The sequence below is a fragment of the Strix uralensis genome, chromosome 15 (assembly GCF_047716275.1).
Source record: "Strix uralensis isolate ZFMK-TIS-50842 chromosome 15, bStrUra1, whole genome shotgun sequence".
Taxonomy (NCBI): domain Eukaryota; kingdom Metazoa; phylum Chordata; class Aves; order Strigiformes; family Strigidae; genus Strix; species Strix uralensis.
The window spans coordinates 18,840,802-18,863,595 of record NC_133986.1 but is presented as its reverse complement, the minus strand read 5'-3'; the positions used below and the strand labels follow the sequence as shown (position 1 = coordinate 18,863,595).

At 56.0% G+C, this 22,794-nt stretch overlaps 1 protein-coding gene across 6 annotated transcripts in view; it reads right to left on the bottom strand.

Annotated features, from left to right (window-relative positions):
* Positions 1-12,562: 12,562 nt before the first annotated feature.
* The window catches only part of DUSP8 (dual specificity phosphatase 8), a 42,491-nt gene continuing 32,259 nt past the window's right edge, over positions 12,563-22,794 (bottom strand). For all 6 annotated transcript variants that reach the window (XM_074884934.1, XM_074884937.1, XM_074884936.1 and 3 more), the window contains 4 exons: positions 16,803-16,969; positions 14,396-14,555; positions 14,066-14,189; positions 12,563-13,679 (listed from right to left, as the gene is read on the bottom strand). In XM_074884934.1, the coding sequence (XP_074741035.1) occupies positions 12,587-13,679; positions 14,066-14,189; positions 14,396-14,555; positions 16,803-16,969 (1,544 nt within the window). In that variant the 3' untranslated portion in view covers positions 12,563-12,586. The remainder of the gene's footprint in view (positions 13,680-14,065; positions 14,190-14,395; positions 14,556-16,802; positions 16,970-22,794) is intronic.

Sequence of the window (22,794 nt, the reverse complement as noted above, 5' to 3'; positions counted from 1 at the left end):
GGTGTTGGGGACTGCACACGTGGGTCACAGATGGGCCACGCAGTCTGGTAAGCAGTGATGACCTGTCACTGACCTGTCTTGCTGATGAAGAGGACAGGCTGGGATGTCAGTACGGGAATTTTGGGGTGCAGAGCAGGGTCTCCTAGGAGTGGGGAGGACTGTAACATCTTGTACAGCCACCTGTCAGCAGCCCAAATCTTGGTGCTTTCAGTTTGCCAGTGCCCCAGCCCAAACCTGGTCCTCCATGGCTTTAGAGATAAAAAAGACTTGAACCACGTGGTTCAGGTGAATAAAGCAGGACAGATGTGGCTTTTAGGAGCACATGGAACCCTTCCCTTCCCCGGTACCATGCGTGGCCAGGGTGTTGATGATGAGATGGGAGCTGGACACAGTGGACACCAGAGCTGATGTGTCCCTCCCAGCCAGGCTGCAGGAGGGCCGGTTGCTTGCAGAGACATTGAGCCAGCATGGCCTTGCTTTTATGCAGTAATTTGCACCTGTAGGGTGCAAAAGATTTCAAAGCTGAAGCATAGAGGTGGGCAGGTGCACAGCCTGTTGGGGCCAGAGCCAGGCTGGGGGCTCCTGTCCCACCGTGGGCTATTGCCTTGCAGACAGCTGTGCCCTCCAGACTTCTATCCTGCATCTGTCCAACAAGGCAAGTGAGCAGCTGTTTACCTCCATCACTACCTCCTCCTCCTCCTTCTCCTCCTTCTTCTCCTTCTCTTCCTTGTAGCAAATGCCTGCAGCGGCGCTTCAGCACGCTTGCAAAATAGGGCTTGTCCAGCACCGAGTATCACCCCGAGCACTCCTGAAGGAATGAAATGAGGGTAAACTTTCCTTTCCCAATGCCTGGTGTTGCATAGACAAAATTTTGGTGGTTTAAAGAGCTCCCGAGCCGTCAGGAGCTGCCACTAGAGGTTGCTCACACGCCTCACTGCAGGCTGGGTGCTGCCAGGGCTGCTGGGCTCTGCAGGGCCAGGGCACGGCTTTTGCTCAAGACACAGCTCAAGGACTTCCCTCCAGCCCTGCTCAGAGCCCGGCTCTGAAGCAGGTGACAGGGAAAGGTGTCCCACAAAGCTCTGGTTTGGGCCACTGATGCCCTGTTGCCTCCTCTGGCGCAGCCTGGCTTTGCTGTGCCCTCGCTCCTCCGGGTTGCCACCAGCTGCTTGGCAGCCCTCAGCAGTGTGATGGATGCTGTGGGGCAGCAGTCGGGGCTTCGAGATGGGAGCAAGCCTGGCAGGTTGGTCCTGCTCTCCTACAGCATCATGCCCAGCCAGATGGCCCCATGGGTTGACATTGAGGGGAGGTCTCTGGGATGGAGGGAGCACATAAATATGCGTTTACCAGGGCATGCAGGGGCTTCATTTCCAGCCCACAGGTGGATGTCCAGGCTCCTGCTTCCCTCCATTCTCCATCCCTGGCTGCCATCGGCCTTGGCTGAGCTCAGTGTTGCAGAACTGGGGACACCATGTCCTTGGAGGCGTGAGCCCCCAGCATTCTTGTGCAGGGCTTTGTGGAGAGGCACTGGGGCCTGCTCATCGTGGATGGAGGGAAAGGCTCCCCTCATGTGAGTGGTGCAGGATCAGGCCCATAGCATCTGTTATGTAGAGACCTAGGGCAGGGTGGTGAGGAGGAACACCCCAGCCACAGCCCAAATCCAGACCAGCTGCCTGCTTCCATACAGGATGAATCTATATGCACCCAATGCACATCTCTGCGAGACACAAACCTGACCTGGCTGCTCTCAGATAGATCTCTTGGTGCTGCCAAGGCTTCGTGAAGCATCTTGGGTGGGAATAACGGGCCCCTGATGACGGGAGGGTTGAAGAGAGATGCCATGAAGTGACAGGGTTGAAAGAGCTGGAAGAAGAGCCTGAAGAACAGCAAAAGAGAGGGACTACGGGGCTGAAGCAGCAACAGGAGAGTAAAATGCCATTCCCCTGCACCTTCTCCAACTCTGCTGCCAGTGCCACGATTGCCACGTCTCGAGCAACCAGCAGCGGGGCAGGCGGAGGAGCCGTGTCCTCCCCCAGCAGTGGCAGGGCTGGCACGGCAGCGCCTTGCAGACACAGATGCGCGCTGGTCAGGATGCAGCTCTGTTCCCAGCACGACTGGCTGTGACTCAGAGAGTGCCTCGGGGGAGCAAACCAGATGGGGAAGATGCTGCCTTTTTGTTGTTTGGAAATGGAGCCTCTTTTTAACATAGAGGCCTGTTTTAATTCGCCAAGGTGTTCTGCAGACACCGCAGCACCCACTGGGCAATAAGACACTCTGTGGAGAAGAAGGAGGGTTGCAATTAGTGTGGGCTGTGGGCAAGATGAGAGCAGCTGGGTCATGCCGTACGCATCTGAGGGGCCAGTTGGATTTGGGCACAGCCAGATCCACGCTGGCGTTCAACATGGATGCTTTCTGGAGGAGACAATTTTTGTTTGCATGCTTATGCTAGTGCCATGAAATGCGATTTTGGAAGGCATTTTGTCTTGCCCTGCTCCTGCCCACACAGCTTTCTCCTGGCAAGACAGTGAGCAGGAGCAACACCGAGGGGCTGCCAGCGTGATCGATGGGGGTTGCAGCATTTTGGGTCGGGGCACACATATTTAGTGGTAAATTCACAACAGAATAATTACCTCTCTTTGTGGATGGCAGCTTTATTAAAAAGAAATAAATAAAGCATCTTTAAAGGAGAGGTGAGCAAGAGACACAAACCCCATCCTTGGGGCAATGCAGACAGATGAGTAATGGGGCCCTTTGAGTAAGTGCCTGCCCGGCCAGCTCTGAGTCACTCAGCAAACAGCACCAGCCTGGAGCCAGCGGCAGGACTATTCTTAGCCCGTCAGGAGATGCTGCTGAGGGAGAGGAGGCAGGTTAAGGGGTGTCAGTGGTGGAAAACACTTGCTTTCCAACTAAAAAGCCCCCGGAGCCAGCACGAGGTTCAGTTGCAGCAACCCAGACTGGAGATGGCAAGTGTGAGGATGAGGGTGGTGGCTGCTGCCATGGCAGGGAGCTCAGGCCGAGATTCTTAGGGAGCTGGAGGGAGGGAAAAGGCACCTGGGGAGATGGGCGCATTGCCCAGAGGGACCTGGAGGTTCCCTGACCCGTGACAGCAGGCAGCACAGATTGAGCATCACCCTCAACTGCCCCCTGAAGCATCCCCCCTTCCCACCCGCCCCACAGGGTCCCACTTTGAGCTTCTCAAGAGCAACCTGGCATCTCTGCTGCGGCCAGGGTTGCATCAGCAGGGAAGGGAGGTGGCAGAGGGGTGCCGCAAAGGCCTGAGCTCAGTTGCGCTTGGGCTCCTTCTAAATAAAGCATCTCCAGTCATACTGGCTCAAGCTGCTGGCTCAGCCCAGAAGCCTGGAAAACTAAATGACATCATCTGGGTACCGCCGACAGACAGTATTTCCACTCAGACACTGAGTGCACAGGTTTCAGCTGAAGAGAAGAGTGGCCGGGGAGCATTACTGGTTTTAGGGACCCCCTAAAACTGCTGTTTCACCCTGCAAAGGACCCAGGCAGGCAGTTGACCCTCATTTTGGTCTCCACTCTCACGCAAGGCATCCCAGTCCAGCCCTTCTGTGCCTCAAGAGGGACCTCATGCCCCAGCAGGGACCCCAGCAGCATCTCAGCTCTCTAAGCCAGCCTTGCTCCAATGCAGCATGACTGGGACAAGCCCAGAGACTGGCCCATAGGCTCCTTTTCCCCCCTGCTGCCAGCGCTATGCTGGCCACGGCGATGGGGGCTGCTTGCCCAGTGGCTGGGGGCCAGTGGGTCAACCACATGTGGCAGCAGGTCCATGGCTGTCGTTCCAGAAGGAGGGTAATGAGTGGGAATTTTGGGACTCACTGCGGTACTACTCCAAACCAATATGCTCACGAGCCTTGTCTGCATCTACTGCCACTAAGAGCAGGGTATCTCACCACCTTATCAAGTGACATTGTGGAGAGGAAAGGTAAGCAGTGATACAAAGCATCCACATCCCTCTGGCATCCCGCAGATGAGGACCCACTAGGGGACCAGAATTACCCTGTCAATTGGGGAATTATGGCCTGGTGGAGTAGGAGCAGGATTGGGGTCCAGGATTTCCCCCACACACTAGTTCGGCTCCAACTCTGCCTTCCTGGGTGGTCTTTGGCAAAAACCTGTCGTCTTTGCTCCAGGTTTCCTATTTGTAAAAGCTGGGGTGAGCGGGATTCTTCTCTGATTTCCAGAGCTCTCTGGATTTGGTAGAGTTGATCCCCATCTGCAGGGGTACATGGGAAAGGAAAAATCAAGCCCAATAACAATAATTACTTTTCTCCTTCCCATGGGTGCCGTAAGGATTAGCTCATGTTTAGCAAAACTCCCTGTAAGTGCTAAGTGTTATTAATGTCTTGGATTGCTCCAGGAGCGAATGTGGCTTTCCAGGGAGTGATGGGGTTTTTCCCTTTGCTGGCATGGAGCTGCAGCAACGTTGTCACAGCCCAAGGTAAGCAGCATCCTATTTCTGTTAGGCTCAGGGTGTAGACTCAGTGTCTGCTGCACAGGAGCAGTCCTCACCTCGCTCTCCATCAGTGTTGGACGGGTGAAACCCGTCCCTTCTTGCACTGATACACACCCAGCAGGGCTGTGGAGGAACACGTATCCCACGGAGGGTCTCAGCGTGCGGTGCCTAATAAAGTCTCATCTCACCCACATGGCAGGTGGCATCTCCCAGACATGCAGTGAAGCAGGGCCAAGCTGGGGGTCCCACCAGGAGCAGCGGGGAACATGGCTGCAGCACTGCCTGAGGCCCACCCGGCACCTGGGGCCAGAGACCAGGTCACAGCCGTGGCACGGCTCAGGGTACAGGTTGGAGTGTCCTGGCTTGAGCAGGGGTGCATGGGTGGGGGTCAATTCATGCCCCTGGGTGCCCTCAGGGTCCTGACACACAGCATCTCTGTGCACCAGGAGTATCTACACTCCTGCAAAGTGTGGCAAAGCAATGCACATCACTTAATGCTGAGAAGCCTGCAGGAGATGATAAATTCTCTTTTCCAGGCTCCAGTGCTGGAAAAAGGTCCTTGAGTCCTCCCAGGAGAGGAAGCCGGGTTGTGACTGGCTCAGCCCCTGCCTGACTGCTCCAGCAAATGTCCCTCCTGGGGAACCCCCAGCTCTCTGGGCAGGGGTACAGGGGGCTGAAGGTCCTCTGGCTGCCAGCCCCTGCCACCCTGGCTCTCCAGCCCTGAGGAGACGGGGCTGACTTTTTGTGACCCCTTCTCCCTGTGCTGACTCAGCCATGCCCCCTTGGTGGGTGGCCACAGCCTGGGGTGGGACGGCGTGAAGGTAAAGGCAGTACGGACCGGCAAGCTTTCAAAGAGGCCACAAGCTAAATAAATAGTCAGCAGCCTATTTCAGTGGCTGCTATATTTAGCTCAAGGAACATTTATTTATAGGCTTGGCAGCCATTCTGAGTCAATAAAAACCCGAGAGCTGGAAAAAGGACGTTCCTGGGTTTCTCGTTGCAGTAATGGTTTCTGCTGTGCAAACCACGAGGAGGGAGAGGAGAGGCAGCCTTGGCACTGGGGCAGGGGGAGGAAGCTGTGCTGGTCATGCACCCGTGGGTGCCTCTGCCAGGGGCAGAGCCTCCACATACCTGTAGCCCCAGCTAAGAGTAGACACCCTGCAGCACCACCTGGGTCCCCTCCTGCATGGGCGCTGCTGCCAGGGACCAAATGGCCCAGTGGTCCCCTGGCCCAGAGGGAATTTCTCTCTAAAACACAATTTAGCTGCGCCCCTGGAAGCAGCAACATGAGATGTCAGCCCTGGGGACTCTGCTGCAACATCTTCCTCAGGGCAGCAGGTTTGGAAAAACAAAGCCAGGAGCAGGTAAATGGGGAAGGAGATGGGAGCAACTGTCACGTTTCTGTATTAAATAATTTTCCCTTTCCATGTCATGCATGGCAATGAGTGGTTGAGAGGAGGCGTGCAAACAGCCCCTCTGGGGTTGCTAGTGGGGTCAGCTGCACAGGAGGCTGAAGCTTCACACCGGGCGGTGTAATTTCTATCCCAGCAGCAGATGATACCAATAGTTTCGAGAGGCTTTACAAAAGACTCAGCAATTGCAGCTGGATGAGGGGAGTGGATTTAAAAAAGTCTGGAGGATTTAGCCCAGCCTGTGGAAAACAGCCATGAGGATGGATGTCCCTTCTGTGTTTAAGTCAATAAGTGCTGCAGCTTTCTGGAGCCAGAGCTGCAGGGAGCTTGCTCACGCCTTCTCCTCCCTCCAAAGCAAACCTGCTGCAGGGGGGAGCGGTGAAATGCTTCCACTGGCCTCCACTTGAGCACAGCCCAGCTGAAATGGGGCTGCTGGTCGGCACCCGCCGACTGCCCCTTGAGCACAGCACAGCTGCCGTGGTGGGGATGGAGCCGACGGCTCCATCGGCCATGGGGGGACCCGTGGATGTTTATAGGGTTTATCTGTAGTGCGCAGCAAGTGTGTGACTACACGCTGCCACCATGCCAGGAGGAAGGTGGGAGCAGGGCATAGCTGGGAGGCAAAAAAAAATTTATTAATACCTATTAATAACAGAATGTATTTCAATGCAAACACTCAATTCCTTTGTGTTTTCTAGTTTGGCAAACTGTACCATCCCCTACTCTTGTATATACCCATCTGGAGCAGGACCTGGCCAGTCCTTTCCACTAGAAGGGGGCTGCTCCAGTGCCTGCCTACAGCGAATCACACACCAGACCATCAGAAACCCCTAGAGCAGCTGCTTCCAGTCTTGGGCCCATGAATGCCCCAATTAATTTTTATTCCCCTGCTCCTTCAGCCATGAGTCTTATTTCTGCTTCGAATTAGTCCAGCTGCAGCTTCCAGCTGCTGAGCCCTATACATAGACATGGGTCTGGCTGTGTGTCCAGGTCTGGCTGTGTGTCCAGCTCTCCAGTGGCTCTGGACCCCATCAATGCATTGGCCTCCCCAAAACCCCAAAGAGGACCCTCCAGCCCCACCCTGAGAAGGTCTGACCCTCAAAAACCAAGGCTGACACCAGCTGTTAAAACACCTATTTGGGTATTTATTACAACACGTTGTTCCAAAATACAAAAGAAAGGAAAAGAAAGTAGAGGGTAGAAAAGCACTGCTGTTTACAGCCTCCAGTAATAAATAAAGACAAGGCAGGGGCAGGGTGTCTCCCCGGATCTGGCGCTGGCCGAATGGGCAGCAAGGAAGGGAGCACAGTGGGGCTGGTGGCCAGAGCCTCTCTTCCCTGCTTGGGAGTCCCCAGGTATGCCAGGGCAGGTGCAGACCCCCTCCCCATGTTGTGCTTGCTGAGGAAGGGCCTGATCCTGCAGGGATGGGGGTGGGAGCTGAGGAGGCTTAGTCCCGGCATGGTCGGGACCTGCCTGCTCCCTCCCTGTCCATGGCTGCCCCAAAGGCAGGTGAGGTAGGATGGGTGACGCCGGACCGGGACCCCAACGGGGGTCTGCCAGGGTCCCCCGAGAGAGGGGCGAGACCTGAGGTCTCTGCTCTCCGGTGCGGTCTCAGAGCAACCTCGGAAATGAGTTCAGCACAGCATGATGAGAAGGACCCCAACCCACGGCGAAGCAAAGTCACGACAGAGACAAGAGACCGTGCCCAGGCTACTTGGAGAAGGGCAGTTAAACCCCGCAAATTAAAATGACTCTTCATGGGGCTGGCACAGTACGGAGAGTGTTTCATACCACGGTGCAGACAGGGTTCCTCTTCCCTTCCCCTAATGTCTCCTCCTTCACCTTACAGCCATCTGGAAGCCTCCAGGTTGTACAAAGAGCCCAGGCAATGGGTGCAAAAAAGCAGCACCGGACTCTGCTTACGGCACCCCGATTTATCAGTGTTGGATAAAGGCTGTATCCAGTGCCATGTCGTGAGCCATTTCCAGCCCCTTTCTGTATCCCTCCAGGTACCAAAGGCTGCTCACATCCCTCCCTGCTGCTCTGCCACTGAGCCTGTGCTAACACTGGCCGTGTGTCCTTCCCCGGCTGTGCTGTCCCTGAGCAGGGGGAGCTCACCAGCATGAGGAGGACACTTGAGTTAAGAAAGGCCAGGGCACCTGACTGAAACGGGGCACCAGTGCACGGGCTCGGCTGAGTGGGGGGAGCTTTGCAAATCAGCTGCTACAGCAGAGCAAGAAGCCTCTGTGGGTGAAGATGCTGCCTGTGGGAGCAGCCAGCAGAAGAAGGTGCGAGGAGCACAGCCTGGAGGGAGCTGACTCCATGAGCTGGATGCTTGGCCAACGCTCCTTAAAGCTGTTACAAAAGCTTTAAGCTTTTGCCATTTAAGCCTCCGTTCTTGGTGCCAGTGGGTTCCTGCCTGTTGCAAACATGAGCAGGCACCTGTACGGGGGAGAGGAGCCGCAGGAAGGGAAGGGAAGAGTTAAGAGAATGGATCTGCCCCGGGTTTGGGTGTCTTTATACCCTTAGGAAGCACCACCCTCCAGCTCCTCTGACAAGGGTTTGCCTCCTGGGGCTTGGGACAGCTGAGAACTGTGCCAAGCGCAGCCCCAGCCAGGCTGTGGGGAGCAGAGAGAAGGTGTGATGGGGCCTTGCGTTTATTCACAACAGAGAAACAAAGAGCAACATACAAAGAGTAAGAAGCAAAAAAGTACAGAATCATAACCATAATAATCATAATAATAATCATAAATACTCAAATCTATCATTCATAGATTGCAATGACAACACTGATAGCTTATTATCATTAGTATTAAGGATGGGAGGGGGAAGGGGACATCAGGAGGGGGTTCTGGGGGGCATCGTCTCCTAAGGGGCAGATGTAACGGGGAGGGATGTCCAAAGAAACAAGCAGACAAAGAGGAAAGGCAGCAGGGACTGGGGACGCTGCTGCCGAGGCCAGGGACGAGCCTGCTCTGACCCAAGCCTCTGGCTCAGTGTTGCCGACCTGATCGCTGCCCTCCTGCTGGCTTCGCTCAGCCCCCTCAGAGGCGGCTGGGGCTCAGCCCCGGGGACAGGCTGGGGCTGGAGAGGAGAGTGCAATGTCCCTTCCAGCCTGAAGGAAAGCTGCCGTGTGCTCTGTCCTTTGTGTGGTGGAAAGCTCAGCCATGGGGCACTCAACAGCTTTGTTGGTTCCTTCCCTGAAAGGAGAGACCTTTCCTCTGGTCCCCTCACACTTCTGCCACTGTGGGTCCCTACGAATAAATGCATCCTCATCAGATCGGCATGGAAAGATGATTTTTGGTTCCAATGAGGCTTTGGGTTGGGTATTCAGGTTGTGAGAGCCCATAAAAAGACTTGGCTGACAGATAATGGGGAGGACTACTAGCCAGTACTCAGATGTACATCTCTCTGATTCATCGAGTGGTCTATTAGACACAATCTGATTTTTAAAAATATTTTAAGTTAATTGCAAGCCACTCAGTGACCCTGATGGCTTTGGGTCAGCACTGGCAGGAGACGCTCAGGCAGGGCTGCTCCATCAAGGCATATATTCTGGATGTAGCTTTAAAATATTGCACAAGAGGGATTTTAGTGCACATGCCCAATGTAAAGGGGAAGGATGAATGGAAAGTACATCAAAATAAGGCTGCAGAGGTGGGTCATGAATGTCTCTTGGCAGTTATGATCTACTAATCTTAAAATCTACTTCCCTTTGCTCTGGTTTCAGAGGAGAGAGGAGTCCATAGTGCCTAAAGCCTCAAACATGGCTGAGGAGCATTCAGGGGATGGCAGAGTGGAGATGACAAAAGCAAACCCCGTATCTGTCTCTTTGCAGACATTCAGAGTCCCATTTACAACATGTGCCCTCTCCTTCCTGCCTTACTCCAGCTGCTTTTTTGCGCTTGTAACACACTGTGTCAGCCAGCAGCTCGCTAGTGCCTCATCTCATCTCCCCACTTGGCTGTGCCAACTTGTTGTCCTCTTTTTATTAAATCCCTTAGGAAGCCATCTAGCCCCCTTCTCCATTGCCTAGAGCCACACCTAACCAGCTCCTGCCAGCAACTTGCCTGACCTGAGCTCAGTTGGTCTGTGCTGGCACCAACCCTGTTGAACTACAGGATGGGCAGGAGCTGAGCGACATGGAGCAGAGGTCAGCAGGCAATGACCCCAGCATGCTTGAGAAGAGATGCCACTGCCGAGGGCAGCAGGAGGGGAAGGGGGACCAGCAGCACTGCTTGGGCAGGAGGCAGGCACCACGAACCCTGGGCTCAGGGGGCTTACCAGAGGGAGGATGAAACCTTTTTCCCTTCCTTCTTGGACTTGACATGCCCACTTAGGAGACGCTGCTGTGAGTGCAGCTCCTGAATAGCTGCCTGGCTCATGGGATGGACACAAATGCTTAATGAAATCTAAAAAGGGAGCTTAAGAAATAGCATCATCGTCCTTTCATGGTCAGAAGGGAGAAATATTCAGGTTGGCAACACTGAGCTGGTTTGAGATGGTTGCTGGAGGCAACGATGGGTGGTGATGGGCTTTCAAGGGATGACTATGAGATCTCTCGCCCTCATCAAAAGTGATGTGGGGAGACGCAAGTGATCCCTGGCTCTCCACCCAGCCCTGTCCCTCCCTGCCACACCTTGGGGAATGAGGCAGGAGCATGTGGAGGTCCCCAGCATCTCACCAAATGGCCCCATGGAAAACCAGAAAAACTAAAGCTGGCCTGAAGAGAGTGAGGAGCCTCCGGGGAGACTCGCCTCGACTGCGGACACAGAGGTGGTTGGGGAAACAACCAGCTGAAGCGAGCAGCTCCTCCTCACACGATTGCAGCTCCTCACGCCTCTGCTTTGTGTTCAGTTTTAAACCTGAGATCATTTGGTTTTGTCACGTGTAGTTTGATTTAAAGATAGGAACAAACGACGAGAGGAGGAACAAGGGAAAGGGAGAGAAACTGTGTGGACCCAGAAAAGAAAAAAAACAACACTCCAAGGATGACACAGGACAGACATGCACGAACAGAGACCCCTGAGGTATTAGCTTTGCAAACTAGTGTGAGACAAGGGAGAAAGCAAAGACAGCCACAGGGAGAGATGTACTTCGCAGCGGAGGCAGTTCAGTGCCTACAGCTCCAGAAAGCAGCTTTGCAGCAAGCCTGATGTTGGGGTTTGGGGGCAAGAGCTTGGCTCCCCATTGGGATCACGGAAAGCAGCCAAATGTCTCTGAAAAATAATTTGTTTGTGCCCCCTGTGTGCTTGCAGAGTTTTGTGTCTGGCCAGCTCATCACCCGCTGGAAGGAGGGGAGCTGGCCTGGAGGGGAACAGGGCCGGGGGAGCCCCGGCACCTGCAAACACTCTCCCCATGAGTTTCTTGGATGTGAAGCAAAGGATAGGGGAAGCCTGAACAACCACTTTTCCCAAAGGGAAAACGGTGCCCATACCTCCCCAGCAAGGTGGCTGAGGTCAGGGGGAGCTGAGGGGCTGGGGCAGGCCAGCAAGACACCCCTTGACAAGAAATCCCAATTACCACCAGCCTCCCCTCCCTGCCTCCGCTGCGGCAGCCTCTGACCCCTTCCCCTTCCCCGCGCAGCTGGACACCCAGCACCCTTCCCTCTGCTTCGGGTGACTCCCTCCTCGCCCTCTCCGGTGAGGATGGGCAGCCCGGGGCGGGGGGAGGGCATGGCTGGGGTGTGGTGATGGCCAGGATGGGGAGAATGGCTGGGACAGGATGATGGCCAGGATGGGGGCGATGACCGGGATGGTGATGAGGAGAAGCAAACAGAGATCAAGGGGTGAAGAAGCGGCAGCAGCTTCCAGAAGAGAGTTTTCTGGCTCAGTTTGTGTTTTATGGTTTGCTCATTCACTTGTTCATTTCTAGAAAAAGTGCCCAGAAGAGTCTCCTGTCCCCTTGTTGCTGTGCCTGGAGGAAAGGCGGGGAAAATCTTTGTCGTCGACATGAGCTATAGAAGGAGCCACAGGCCTCAGATATTGCTTAGAAACTCGTATTTCAGATTTAAATACCATACACAGTAAAAATAGAGCTGAAAGTACCGCCCCACATTGTCTGCAAATCATTGCCAGAATGAACAGCTTCAATAAATTAAAAACAAAACAAAAAAATTGAAATATTATTTACGTCTCAATAAAAATCGCAGTAAAACCATTTACCTTTTCCTTTGTGTGTGTGTTTTCGGTTTTTTTTTCTTTATATTATATATAATATATATTTATATATGTATAGGGCTGCTCCAGTGCAGCATTTTTAGGGTACTTAGCCAGAGAAACACAGGGGCGCATGCTTAGTGCACCAGGGTGCAGGGAAGGAGCAGCCATGGTCCCTCCCACAGGCACTGTGCCCCATCCCAGCAGCCAAAATTGCTACCCCTGCCCCTTCCCGCTCAAATTTTATGCCCAAATTTCGAGCGTGGGTCTCCGAGGGCTGGTACCCCCTGGGGATGGGGGGGGAAGGACAAGGGCAGGGTGCAGAGGGACACTAAGCATCCACCGCTCTGTTTCCCGACTCTGGAAAGACTCATCCACCTTCGCTTCGGTTTCAGCGTGTGCGCTCCTGAAAATGCACGCGCGGGTATAAATACTCCCCCCGCAACCCCGCCGCCCCCCTCCCCTCCCCTCTCCCCCCAGCTTAAATATCCCCCCGCCCCGTCCCCGTCCCGCTCTCCAGGTGCCCCGGGTGGGTGTCAGGACACCTCGATGATCTCCATGCTGCCCGAAAAGCTGGACTGTTTGCTGATTTTGCCCAGCTCTTCCCGGGCCCTGCCCTCGGACATGGTCTCCTCGAACTCCATCTGGCAGCTCCTCCGCTTGAACTGCTTCTCGGCGCCGGCCTCCTCGTGCCAGCTGTGCCGCCCGTCCCGCGGCTCGGCCCGTGCCTTGTCCCTCAGTCTGATCTCACAGCCGCCCGCCACCCCGCCGCAGCCGAACGGTGGCGGGTACGGGCCGGTGCTGGCAAACAGGCTCCCGCCACTACCGCTGGCACCGCCGGAGTCCATGCCGAAGTACCAGCCAGCCTCGCCGGAGGGAGTGCCGGGGGACTCCAGGTGCACCCCACTCCAGGCGGAGGTGGTGGCCGCGCCGGGAGCAGAGGCCGGCTGGCCGAGCCGCGGCGGCAGCCCGTCCTCGGCACCGGGGCTCTTGTGTGTGGCACAGGCCCCACCGACGTTGAGGCTGAGCCCGTGGGCCGGCGAGCCCGCCGGGTGCCGGTGCTTCCGCCGCTGCCTCACCTTGGCCTCCAGCAGGAGGTCAGGCCCGCTCGGCCGGTCGGGGCTGTCCGCCCCCGGGGAGAAGGGACCAAGGCCGCCGGGGCCCGAGGGGCTGTCCAGCTTGCAAAGTTTGGGGGCATCCCCAGGGCCGGGGGGTCCGGGGGGCTCCTGCCGCAGGCCGGGGGAGTAGGCAGACTTGATGTCCAGGGAGAAGGAACGTTTCAGGCGGTTGGTGTCCTGGATGCGCTCGGAGGAGAGGTGCAAGCCGTTGAGCCCCTGCTGCAGGGTGGTGGGTGACAGGACCTTCGGGGTCCCGCCTTGCCGCTCGGGGTCACCGTGGGGGGACGCCGAGCCGGCGCCTCTCGGCACCTCCTCGGCCTTCTCTGAGGTAGGTGGTGGGGGATGCCGGCTGCCCTCAGCCGCCTCTGCCAGGTCCTGCTGGGTGTCCCCCTCGCCCCGGTCGCCCTTTGACTTCAGGGCCTTGAGGAGCTTCAGGCTCCTCTCGTACTCCAGGAGCTGGCCCAGGAAGTTGAAGTTGGGCGAGATGGACGGGCGACGGTCCTTAACGAACCTGCCGAGAGGCACAGACAGCCCCGGTTGGTGCTTGGTCTTTCAGCAGGTCACCCCTACTCTCTCAGCCTCCTTGGGGAGAGGAGGCATCATCCAGGACCTTCTGACCAGACCCTCCAAAGAATGGGATCTTGGGGAACCATGGGGCCTCGGGATGCCCCAGGGCTAGAGCTGGGACTGCCTCCCTGCTCCGTTTCACTGCTCCAAACCATTTCTCGTTGCATGCACTTTATGATGGGAGGTTTGGTTTGGTTTCACCAGGACTCAGCCAAAGCAAGACAGAGCTTCAAGGAGCTCCTGCCCTCTCCTTCTGGGCTCAGCCTGCTTTCCTTCCCTGGAGTGAAGCATACCGCTGTAACCCCTCCCTGCCCTCCGGGGAAAACTCACCTGTAAGCATCATCTGATGACATACCCATAGTCTTCATGATGTAGGCGATGGCAATGGTGGCCGACCGGGAGATCCCGGCCAAGCAGTGCACAATCACCTGGCAGCTGGACACCTTGGCCTTGTCTGGACCATTGTAGAGGAAACAGAGAGAAAAGCACCAATGCAGTCAGAGATGGTGAGCAAAGTGACTCTGGTCTCCCTCCCCAACCCTCAACCCCTTTGCGTGAAAGAACAAGGGTTGCTGAGAGTAAGACCATGGAAGACAGAAGAAGGGTTCATGTTTTGAAAGATGAAAACTGGAGGGTCTGCAACCATTAACAAAAGCTCACCAATGAATTCAATGGACTTGTCCAGCCAGGGAAGGAGCTTCTCACAGTAGTTGTCATTGACAGGAATGCGCATGAAGTGACTGTCACAGATGAAGTCTGGCTTGGGACAGGAGTTGCTGGCGTTGAGGACATAGCTTATCCCGTTCTGCGTCATCAAGTCCTGGTGGGAAAGAAGCAATTGAATGACCGCCTGAGTTCAGCTAGCACCAAGTGCTGAAGATCTGCCCTGCCATGCACTCCCTGCCTTCTCCCATCCCAGTATTTTCTCCTGTGGGTCTCCCACTGCTGCCTTGGCCTAGTTGATGGTAGGACAGCAGAGACCAACTGAGAAGGTTGTGTCAGTTTAGATGACACAGGTTTGAACCGCAGCAGATCTTTACTTTGGTCCAAGTAAAAGTAAGTGAGACCAAAGACACCTGGAAGGGGGTCCCAGAGGGGAAAACCCAAGAACCCCAGTATGAGAGGAATACGAAAATACAGGAAAGAAAACTGGCGAAAACTCTGGGTGAAAGCTTTGAGGGAGAGAGGAAGCATCTCACCAACAGAGTGGGGCGAGTCATTGGTAGCACTCTATGTTAACCAATGTCAACCCATGTCTTTGCTCCCACACCCCTCAAAAGCGCATCAGGAGTTCTCACAAATTTCATAGTTGTTCACAGTTCTTCACTGTGAACACACGCTCTTGTGTTGGGACATAGGCAGGTGGCGAGGGGAACCCCCTCTTGCTTCTTTCTGACCCTGCAGTGAACCTGGACTTGTTTTCTGTGACTTTTCTGCTTTGGCCACTCAATGGCCACCATCACTGCCCGTATTTCTGACTCAGTAAAATGCAGTGGCACAAGGGAGACCTTAGGTAAACAGGGCCAGATGAAAAACTGCAGTGAGGGGGTAAAGTTTGACCCACAGGCTATCCATCAAGGAACTGGCTTGCTGGGTGCGTACTGCTGCATCCACACCAAGCTCCATTTCTTCCCTTCCAGGGCTACAGTCAGCTTCACCTATATGTGGTGCTGACACCAAATTTATGGTTCATCTGACCCCTGTCTCTTTCCCCGTCCCATCAGTTCAGGTATCACCTGTACAAGTGGGAGCAGATTGTTTATAAAAAGTGGGGGAACACCTCTGCCAGCTGCCAGGTCTCAGTGCCTGGTCTGCACTACTCCAAGGAAGACCCACAATTAAATGGGAGGAGAAAACGTGGAGATAAGAGAGTCCTTCCACACATCAGAGTGTGTGCAGCTGCCATGTGGGATCTCTCCTTTGCAACGTGCTGGAGAAGAGAAGCATCGCCCATGCACGGCCTCCGCACTTGACCTTTCTCTGCTGCCTATGAATAGAGCATCTTCTGGCCACATCGTGGGGATGGCAGAAAACAGAACTTCAAAAGATGAACAAAACCCTCCGAGGAGGTGGGGAGGGAAGGAAACCATCAATTTCCCTGCCTGACATTGGCTCCTCAGGAGACTGCACTGGGATTTCGGCCCTGGCTCTCCAGTGGCCGGTTCCTGCCCACCCCAGCAGGCTCTGCTGAGCCCGGCCTCGGCTTGGCGGAGCCAGCCCAGCTCCCGGACTCACATTCTTGGCATTTTTCTCTTTCATTTCCTTCTACTCCCTGTATATAATTTCTCTCTCCCTCCTTTCTGTCTCCAACCCCCCTCCAGCATCGTGGTCCCTCTCCCCCTTGCCTGCCCTGGGCGAGGACGCCTGGCTGGCTCCCTCCTGCCCGCGGTAGGCAGGCGCCCGGCGGCATTTTAACTGCAGTTCCTCTTTCTTTCTTCTCACTGTTATTTTTCCTTTAAACAAAATTCCTTCCCTGGCGTGACATCACAGCACAGCCCTTCCAGCACCTTTAAAAGGGCACTATCCATCTTTTCTCTTCTCTCCCCACAGCAAAACTTTGCTCATTTCTGGGCCTCCTGAACAAGCCTCTGCCCCTTGCCAAAGCTGCGTGTCCTTGTGCTGCCACGGCTGAATACCCCAGCTTGCTCCCACTCTCTCTGGCTCCCGAGGGGATCGCAGGGCTGCTGAAATTGGTGTTATCTGGCAGCCTGGCTGGCGCGGCGGGTGGGTGCAAAGCTGGCTCCTGTCCCACATCTCCCTCCAGCTGTGGTAACTCCCCCTCCAAGCCCAGGGGTTTTCCTGGCCATGCTCCTCCTGCCCTTGTTTGCCACAGGCACTTGGGAAGAGTCTGACCACCCCAAAGCTCATCAATATGAGACAACTCATCCTGCGACCACCCTCCCCAATTCTGCCAGGCTCTGCCTATGCACTCCCTGCCTTCAGCCTCCTGGTAGGGTCAGACCGACCACGTGTGGTCCTCCCACTGAGTCCTTAATGCCCTCACCCCTCTGCATGGCTGGGGTCCCAGATGGGACAGGGCCGACATGTCCCCTCGACAGGGCTGTACCTTGTTTAGGACGTCTTTCTGGGAGCCCAGGTAGAGATGCGGCAGGATGCGTGTGGGGCCGACATTGGCCACAGGCAAGCATGGCTGGGAGATGCTCATCGGCAGGATGGCAGCTGGCTTCCCCTCGCAGAGCCCTGGGAAGCAGGACGAGAAGGTGGCAAAGCCTCCTGTGGAGAAAATGGGGACATTGAGCTCACAGCAGCGAGGCTGAGACCGTCAGTACCTGGCACCCTAAGGCCCAGGCTGGGGACAAAGCAGTGATAACCCTACAACACTGAGAACAGAGCCTTGAGGAGCAAAAAGCCACCAGTCATCGCTAATCAGTGCAGACACGTGATGACTGTGCCACACACATGGAGAAAGGAATGGAGACTCAGCTCTGATTTTTCCTGCCGCAGCTGGATATTAACGCACATGTGAGGCATCTCACACCCTGCCCCTGTTCTTTGCAACTTCATTCACACAAACGACAAAAAGAGAAAGAGAAAGTCCTTTTCTTGGCTGCCTACTACTCTGAGGACAACCAGGGTCACTTTTTGATAGCAAAACCCACCAGGGCAGGATGACAACAAGCAAGCTCACCGAGGCACAAAGCTCCCCAGGCTGGGGAGGTCAGCCCAAACCTTGCCACGATGATTACACTTACACATTGTGGTTTCTGAGAGACGCCCCCTCTGCCCAGCCCCGCTGAGCCCATGATTTCTGCCACATCAGTACCTGCAGGCCATTGCCATTTTTCACGCTCTGACCTTACTGAATGTGACAGCAAGCAGCGTCCAGTTTACTGCACCAGGCTGTTGGGCAGTCATACCCAGCTTCAGCATCTCGAAGCCAGCTATTGAGAGAAAAACCCAGCTGGGGCCGCGGTAGGTGGCGTCTGAGCCAGAGCTATCACCACAGTGTCTGGCACGGTCAGAAGCATGGTCTAAGTGTGAATGAGTCTGCCTGAAAGGCAGTCCCCAGCTCAAGCGGCAAGAACACTGACTTGAGCAGGGCAGCAAGCATTGCCCTGCCTGCACGGTGGGCAGCTCGGGAAGCTGGAAAACCCCCAGTGCTGTCACACGTCCTGCGCGGTTGCATAAGGCCACTGGTGATCCTGATTTGCTCTTGCTCACTGATCCCATTCTCCGGGGTAGAGCCGGGTCGGGCTAGTGGTGGCCCAACCTCACTCCCCTCCAGCTGAGGACAGCTGGGTAGCAGCTTGGTGCAACAGAGAGGACCTTGGGTCATATGAGCCCCACCAGGCTCCCTTAAGGTTTTCCCAGTCATGTGAGTGAGCAGCTGCAGCTTGACATCACCCAAAGGGCAGAGAAGACATTGGGGCTTGACCAACTTTGACTGTCAGAGGGACCAGGATGTCCCCACGAGATCCTTCTGAAAGTCCAAGTCTCTGGACACAACACCATGGGAATCCCTGGCCCATCTTCACAGCTAAACAAGACGTTTTAATGAGCCTTTGGTAACGACCTTTCCATTGAGTCTCTCTGCTTCAGAAGTAGGGCAGCCTTGTCACATTCTCAATTTACCTTCTCCAGCACCTTGCCAGCATTCCTGCTGATCCTCTTGGAGCACCTTCCTGGCTGCTGGTGTGGCACCCAGGCTCTGGCAGGGTATGACTGATGCTGCAGACAACCCACCCCACGTGTTTGGGAGGTAAAGGTAATGGAGAAGCCAGAGAAGTGCTCCAAATTGTGCTCACACCACCTGGGAACATCCAAGGTCCTCCATCACCCTCCATCTCAGCAGCTCCTGGTGTTAGCTCCCACTGCCCAAAGAGGAAGGTGTCCTCCAACCAACCTCTTTGCTCCGCTGTCTTATGTCTTCCTGGCTGGCAGCTAACCCAGCTCCCAGTTCCAAAACCTGACCAGACTGGGAGGGGTAGAGTTAAAGCACCTTATCTTCTCCAGCACTTCCTTTTCTCTGGCTCCCTCCAAAGTGACATCACCCCTCAACTGGGACATTAAATCAGGGGGAAAGCAGGAGGCCCAGCACAGGTGCAGCGCAGCTCCTGTTACTGCTCATCCCTGCGCTGTGTCCCCACTGCCAAGGGGCGTAAATCACCGGCCAGAGCCCTGCATGGACACGTGCGACCTCCCTGCTTTGCCCCACGTTTGAACACACACCACCGATGCCTGGCGGATGCTCAAGCAGAAATCCTGCAGGAAAGGTTTCCTTCAGCTGCCCCCAGGGAAGCCTGCAGCACATGGGGTCGAATGGGGTGCAGATTTGACCCCTGGACTCGTGCAAAACAACATGGGAATTCTTCCAAGGGAACCCAGCACATTTTTGGGGGAGCAGAATGCACACAAGTGCAGCCCTGGGGATCGGTGCCTGCTTGGGTCCCCAGCCTCTCATGCTCACCATCAAGAGCTGCCCGGGGCCGTGTACAGCTTCGTATTGCTCTTTAAAAGCCGGGAGCATGGGGTGATCTCATAACTAAAGCAGGTCGGGGCACGCCGCTCTCTCCCCCTTGCCTGCCTCCGCCGGCACTCGCCCGGCAGCATATCCTCTGCCAGCCCTGCCTGGGGAAGTCCAGGCAGGGGCAGAGGGGGCTGTGAAGCAGGCAGGGATGTTTGCAGAGAGTGGCAGCAACACCCTTGGCTGCGGTGCCTACCCCGGCACGCTGCCAGCAACCAGAGGATGCCGGCACCCAAAATGATGCCCATAGCTTGCCCCGCTCGTCCCAAGCAAAGCCTCAACCCTGTGTCTGGGAGCCCGGGCATGCTCCCATCCTGCCTGTCCTCATTTCCCCATGCTTGCAGCTGCTGAGGGCAGCCTGGGCTTGGGGAAAACCCTAGAGATGAGGCTGGGTACTTGACACCATCCCAACCTCGGAGCAATGCTCATCCCACCCCCCGCCGGCTGCTCTAGCATGCCTTTCATTTTTAGAAAGCAAAGCAGCTCTTCAAAACAATCCCAAAGGCAGTGAATGTCCCTGGCAGGGCTCCAACCGATACCTGGGCTTTCCCCCCTCTATACCCCGGGCCATGGATCCCAGGTTTTGCTGGGAGAGAGTGGCAGAGCCCCATGAGGTGAGGAGCCAGGGCAGCAATGGGTCTTTCTAGTCTTTCCTCTTTTATTCGCAGTGCTGGTGCCAGGAGCACCCTTGGCACTTGGGGAATTAAGCTCAGGAAGGATTTGTATTTGACGTGGAGCGGGTGCTTGGGGATCTCTGGTTTCTTCCTGATGGTCCCCTCGAGCCTGGCAAGGGCTTGCTGGGGAGGAGCTGGTCCCTGTGCGGGCACGGCCCGGTGCCCTGCTCATGGCTCCAGCACTCCTGAGGGCTCTCAAAACCATTCCCTGGAAAAGCCAGTGTCTTCCTGTCTCCTGCAATTACCTGAGGCAGAGGTGGGGCCCAGGAGAGAGGGGGATGTTTGGGCACAGGGAACCAGGCCAGAAGTAGGGATGCCTTCACTGCTCCTGCTGAAGATGGAGGAAGGAGGAGCCAAGAACCAGCATCAGGCAGGTCTCTGGGAGGGCTGGGGGTGTGAAAATCACCCCCCAGCTTTGGGGGGTTCATTCAGCAATGCCCCCAGAGGCATAAAAACCCTTAGTGGTGTCCAGCTCAAGGTGGGGCTAAAGAGAAATGCAGCTGTCACCCCCCCAGAGGAAAGAGGGAAACTGAGGCACGGGGTGTTGCAGCAACTTCGTGCCAGAAGAGTGCAACAACTGAAACCTTGTTTCTTCCCCCACTCCAGGCTTTGCTCATGGGGTGTTGACCACCCTTCCATCTCCTGCTGTGCCCTGCAGAAACCCCTTGGGCCAGCCCCCAGCCCTGCTCTGCACAGCCCTGGCAGCAAACAGAGGAGAAGGAAAAAAACACAATACTTTTCCCCTACCTCCATCTTTGCCAGGCCCTCCCCTCTGCACAGTTTCCAGCTGAACATCTATGACAACGTCCCAGTGAAACTGGATTTGTTGGGAGAACAGATGCCACAGAGGGAACGTGGACAGCCTGGAAATCCTTCTTGAGCCCATCCCTCAGCCCGTGAAGAGATGCTAGTAGCATCTTTGAATAAGCCCCCGTGGTACCAGCACTGCTGCAACTGTTGGGGAGCACTGTGACTTTTCCCTTTGAGCAGCAAATGGGAAAGTGAGGAGCCCTTTGCTGGCCTCCCTTTGCACCAGTGGCTCTGTAAGACCCTGAGATGGCTAAAACCAAAATGAACAAAAAGCCCCAGTGCTGGCGCTGGGCTGATGGGCATGGAAGGAGATCATTAGCTGGAAGGAAAGAGGTGTTGGACTGCTGAGCTGGGACCCTGCTGCACCCGGGCACCCCTCCGCTGCCTTGGCTGTCACTGTCAGGTGGTTTCTGGGGACACCCAGCTCATGGTTGGGACACTGACAACATCTCAGCCATCACCCATCACCTGCAAGCTGCCCTGTTCCCTCTCTGCCAAGGCAGGGCAGCAGTGGTGGTGTGGGGAGGGTGACACAGAAGGTGACAAAGTCTTGGCTAGGGACAGGGACGTGATGTGGCATTGTTTTCCTCCTGGTGGTAAGCCCCAGGTTTGCAGATTTAAAATCCATTGAGCTGCACTGGACGTAAGGGGAGATGCTGCTGGGGATAAAAGGGAGGCGTGGGGCACGTTAAGCAGGGCTATCCCAGCTCCCTGCTGCTCCCTTCGTCCCTCCCTGCACTGAGGTCCTCTTCCTAGGCTGGAGGCATAAAGTGGAGACGGGGAAATGACAGGGCTTGAAAACCCTCACACATCTTACTCCGTCCGACAGCTGCAGACTTCCCATTCATCTCTGGCCCCATAGACTCACCTCCTTCAGAGCCCCTTGAAACAACCCAACAGCTCTGGCCTTGATGCTGCACCCTGCCAACTGCAAGAAGCTGCAAAAGGGCTGCCCAGGGCACCTGCCTCACCCTAAAACCGCTCTTTGGGAGAGCCATGTGCCTCTTGAACACCCCCAGCTCCATGAGTCTCCTAAATGTCCCCCCAGAGACACACCCAGCAGCAGGGACATGTCCTGTTCGCCAGCACGGTGGAGCACATCCAACCCAAAGCCCCGCAGTGGGAAGGTGACATGTCACCCTGCTGTGCCCTCAGTCTGTGGCAGCAAGGAGGGGAACAGGCACAGCTGGACTTGCAAACCCTCCCTGGGCCAGCAGCCACTGCACCCCACCTCCACACCCCCAGCTCTCACACCAGGAGCTGGCAGGAGACCTGCAGGCAGTGTTAAAGAGGCGGTTTATAGCCCACCCTCATTGCTCCTATAATGAGTGTAAAAGAGCAGCAGCCGGAGCTGCTCAGAGACCAGTTCCCCATGCAGGTGCTGGAGCTTTTGCGGCAGCCTGCAGCCCCACCGGTGGGTTTTACGCCTGTGCTGGAGACCCTCTGCCCCCCTAAGGCTCCTGGCAGCCGAGGGGGCTGAGAAAAGCCGGGCTCTGCCCAGCTCTCATTAAAATGCCTGTGGTGGCTGAGAGCCGCTGCCAGGGCGGCACGTGGCGAGGGGCAGTGGGGCATGCAAGCGAGCACGCGCCTCGGCTGCTGCTGGAGGAGCCGCCACGCCAGCACGGCTCCCCCACTGCTGTGCCGGCTCAGTGGCCAGGATGGTGCCTGGATGCCTCCCCATCATCCCAGCCCCCTGGGGACACGCTGCTCCCAGTGCCCCGGCATGTCCGTCCCCAAGTGTTAAATCACCTTGCTGAACTGAGGCATGGCAGGAGATGATGAGAGCTGGGGGGGACCTGCAAAACCCCTGGGCAGTGCAGTGAGCCCGAGCGTTTGGCTGAGCATCTCTGCAGCAGGTTGAATCGAAGGAAGGAAGGCAGAGGGGCCAGGCATGCCACACATCAACCTCCAGAGCCGCTGGGAAAATCTCTCTTTGCAAAACACCATCTCGTGCTGGGTGGGAGCCCGTTGGTGCCGGCAGCTAAGCCGGGTGGCGTGAGGAAACACTGCTTATTGCCACCCTTACTCACTGCGCTCCAGGAAGCTCCAGGGCTTTGTCAGCACTTCTTCCTGCCTGGGACATTTCTGAG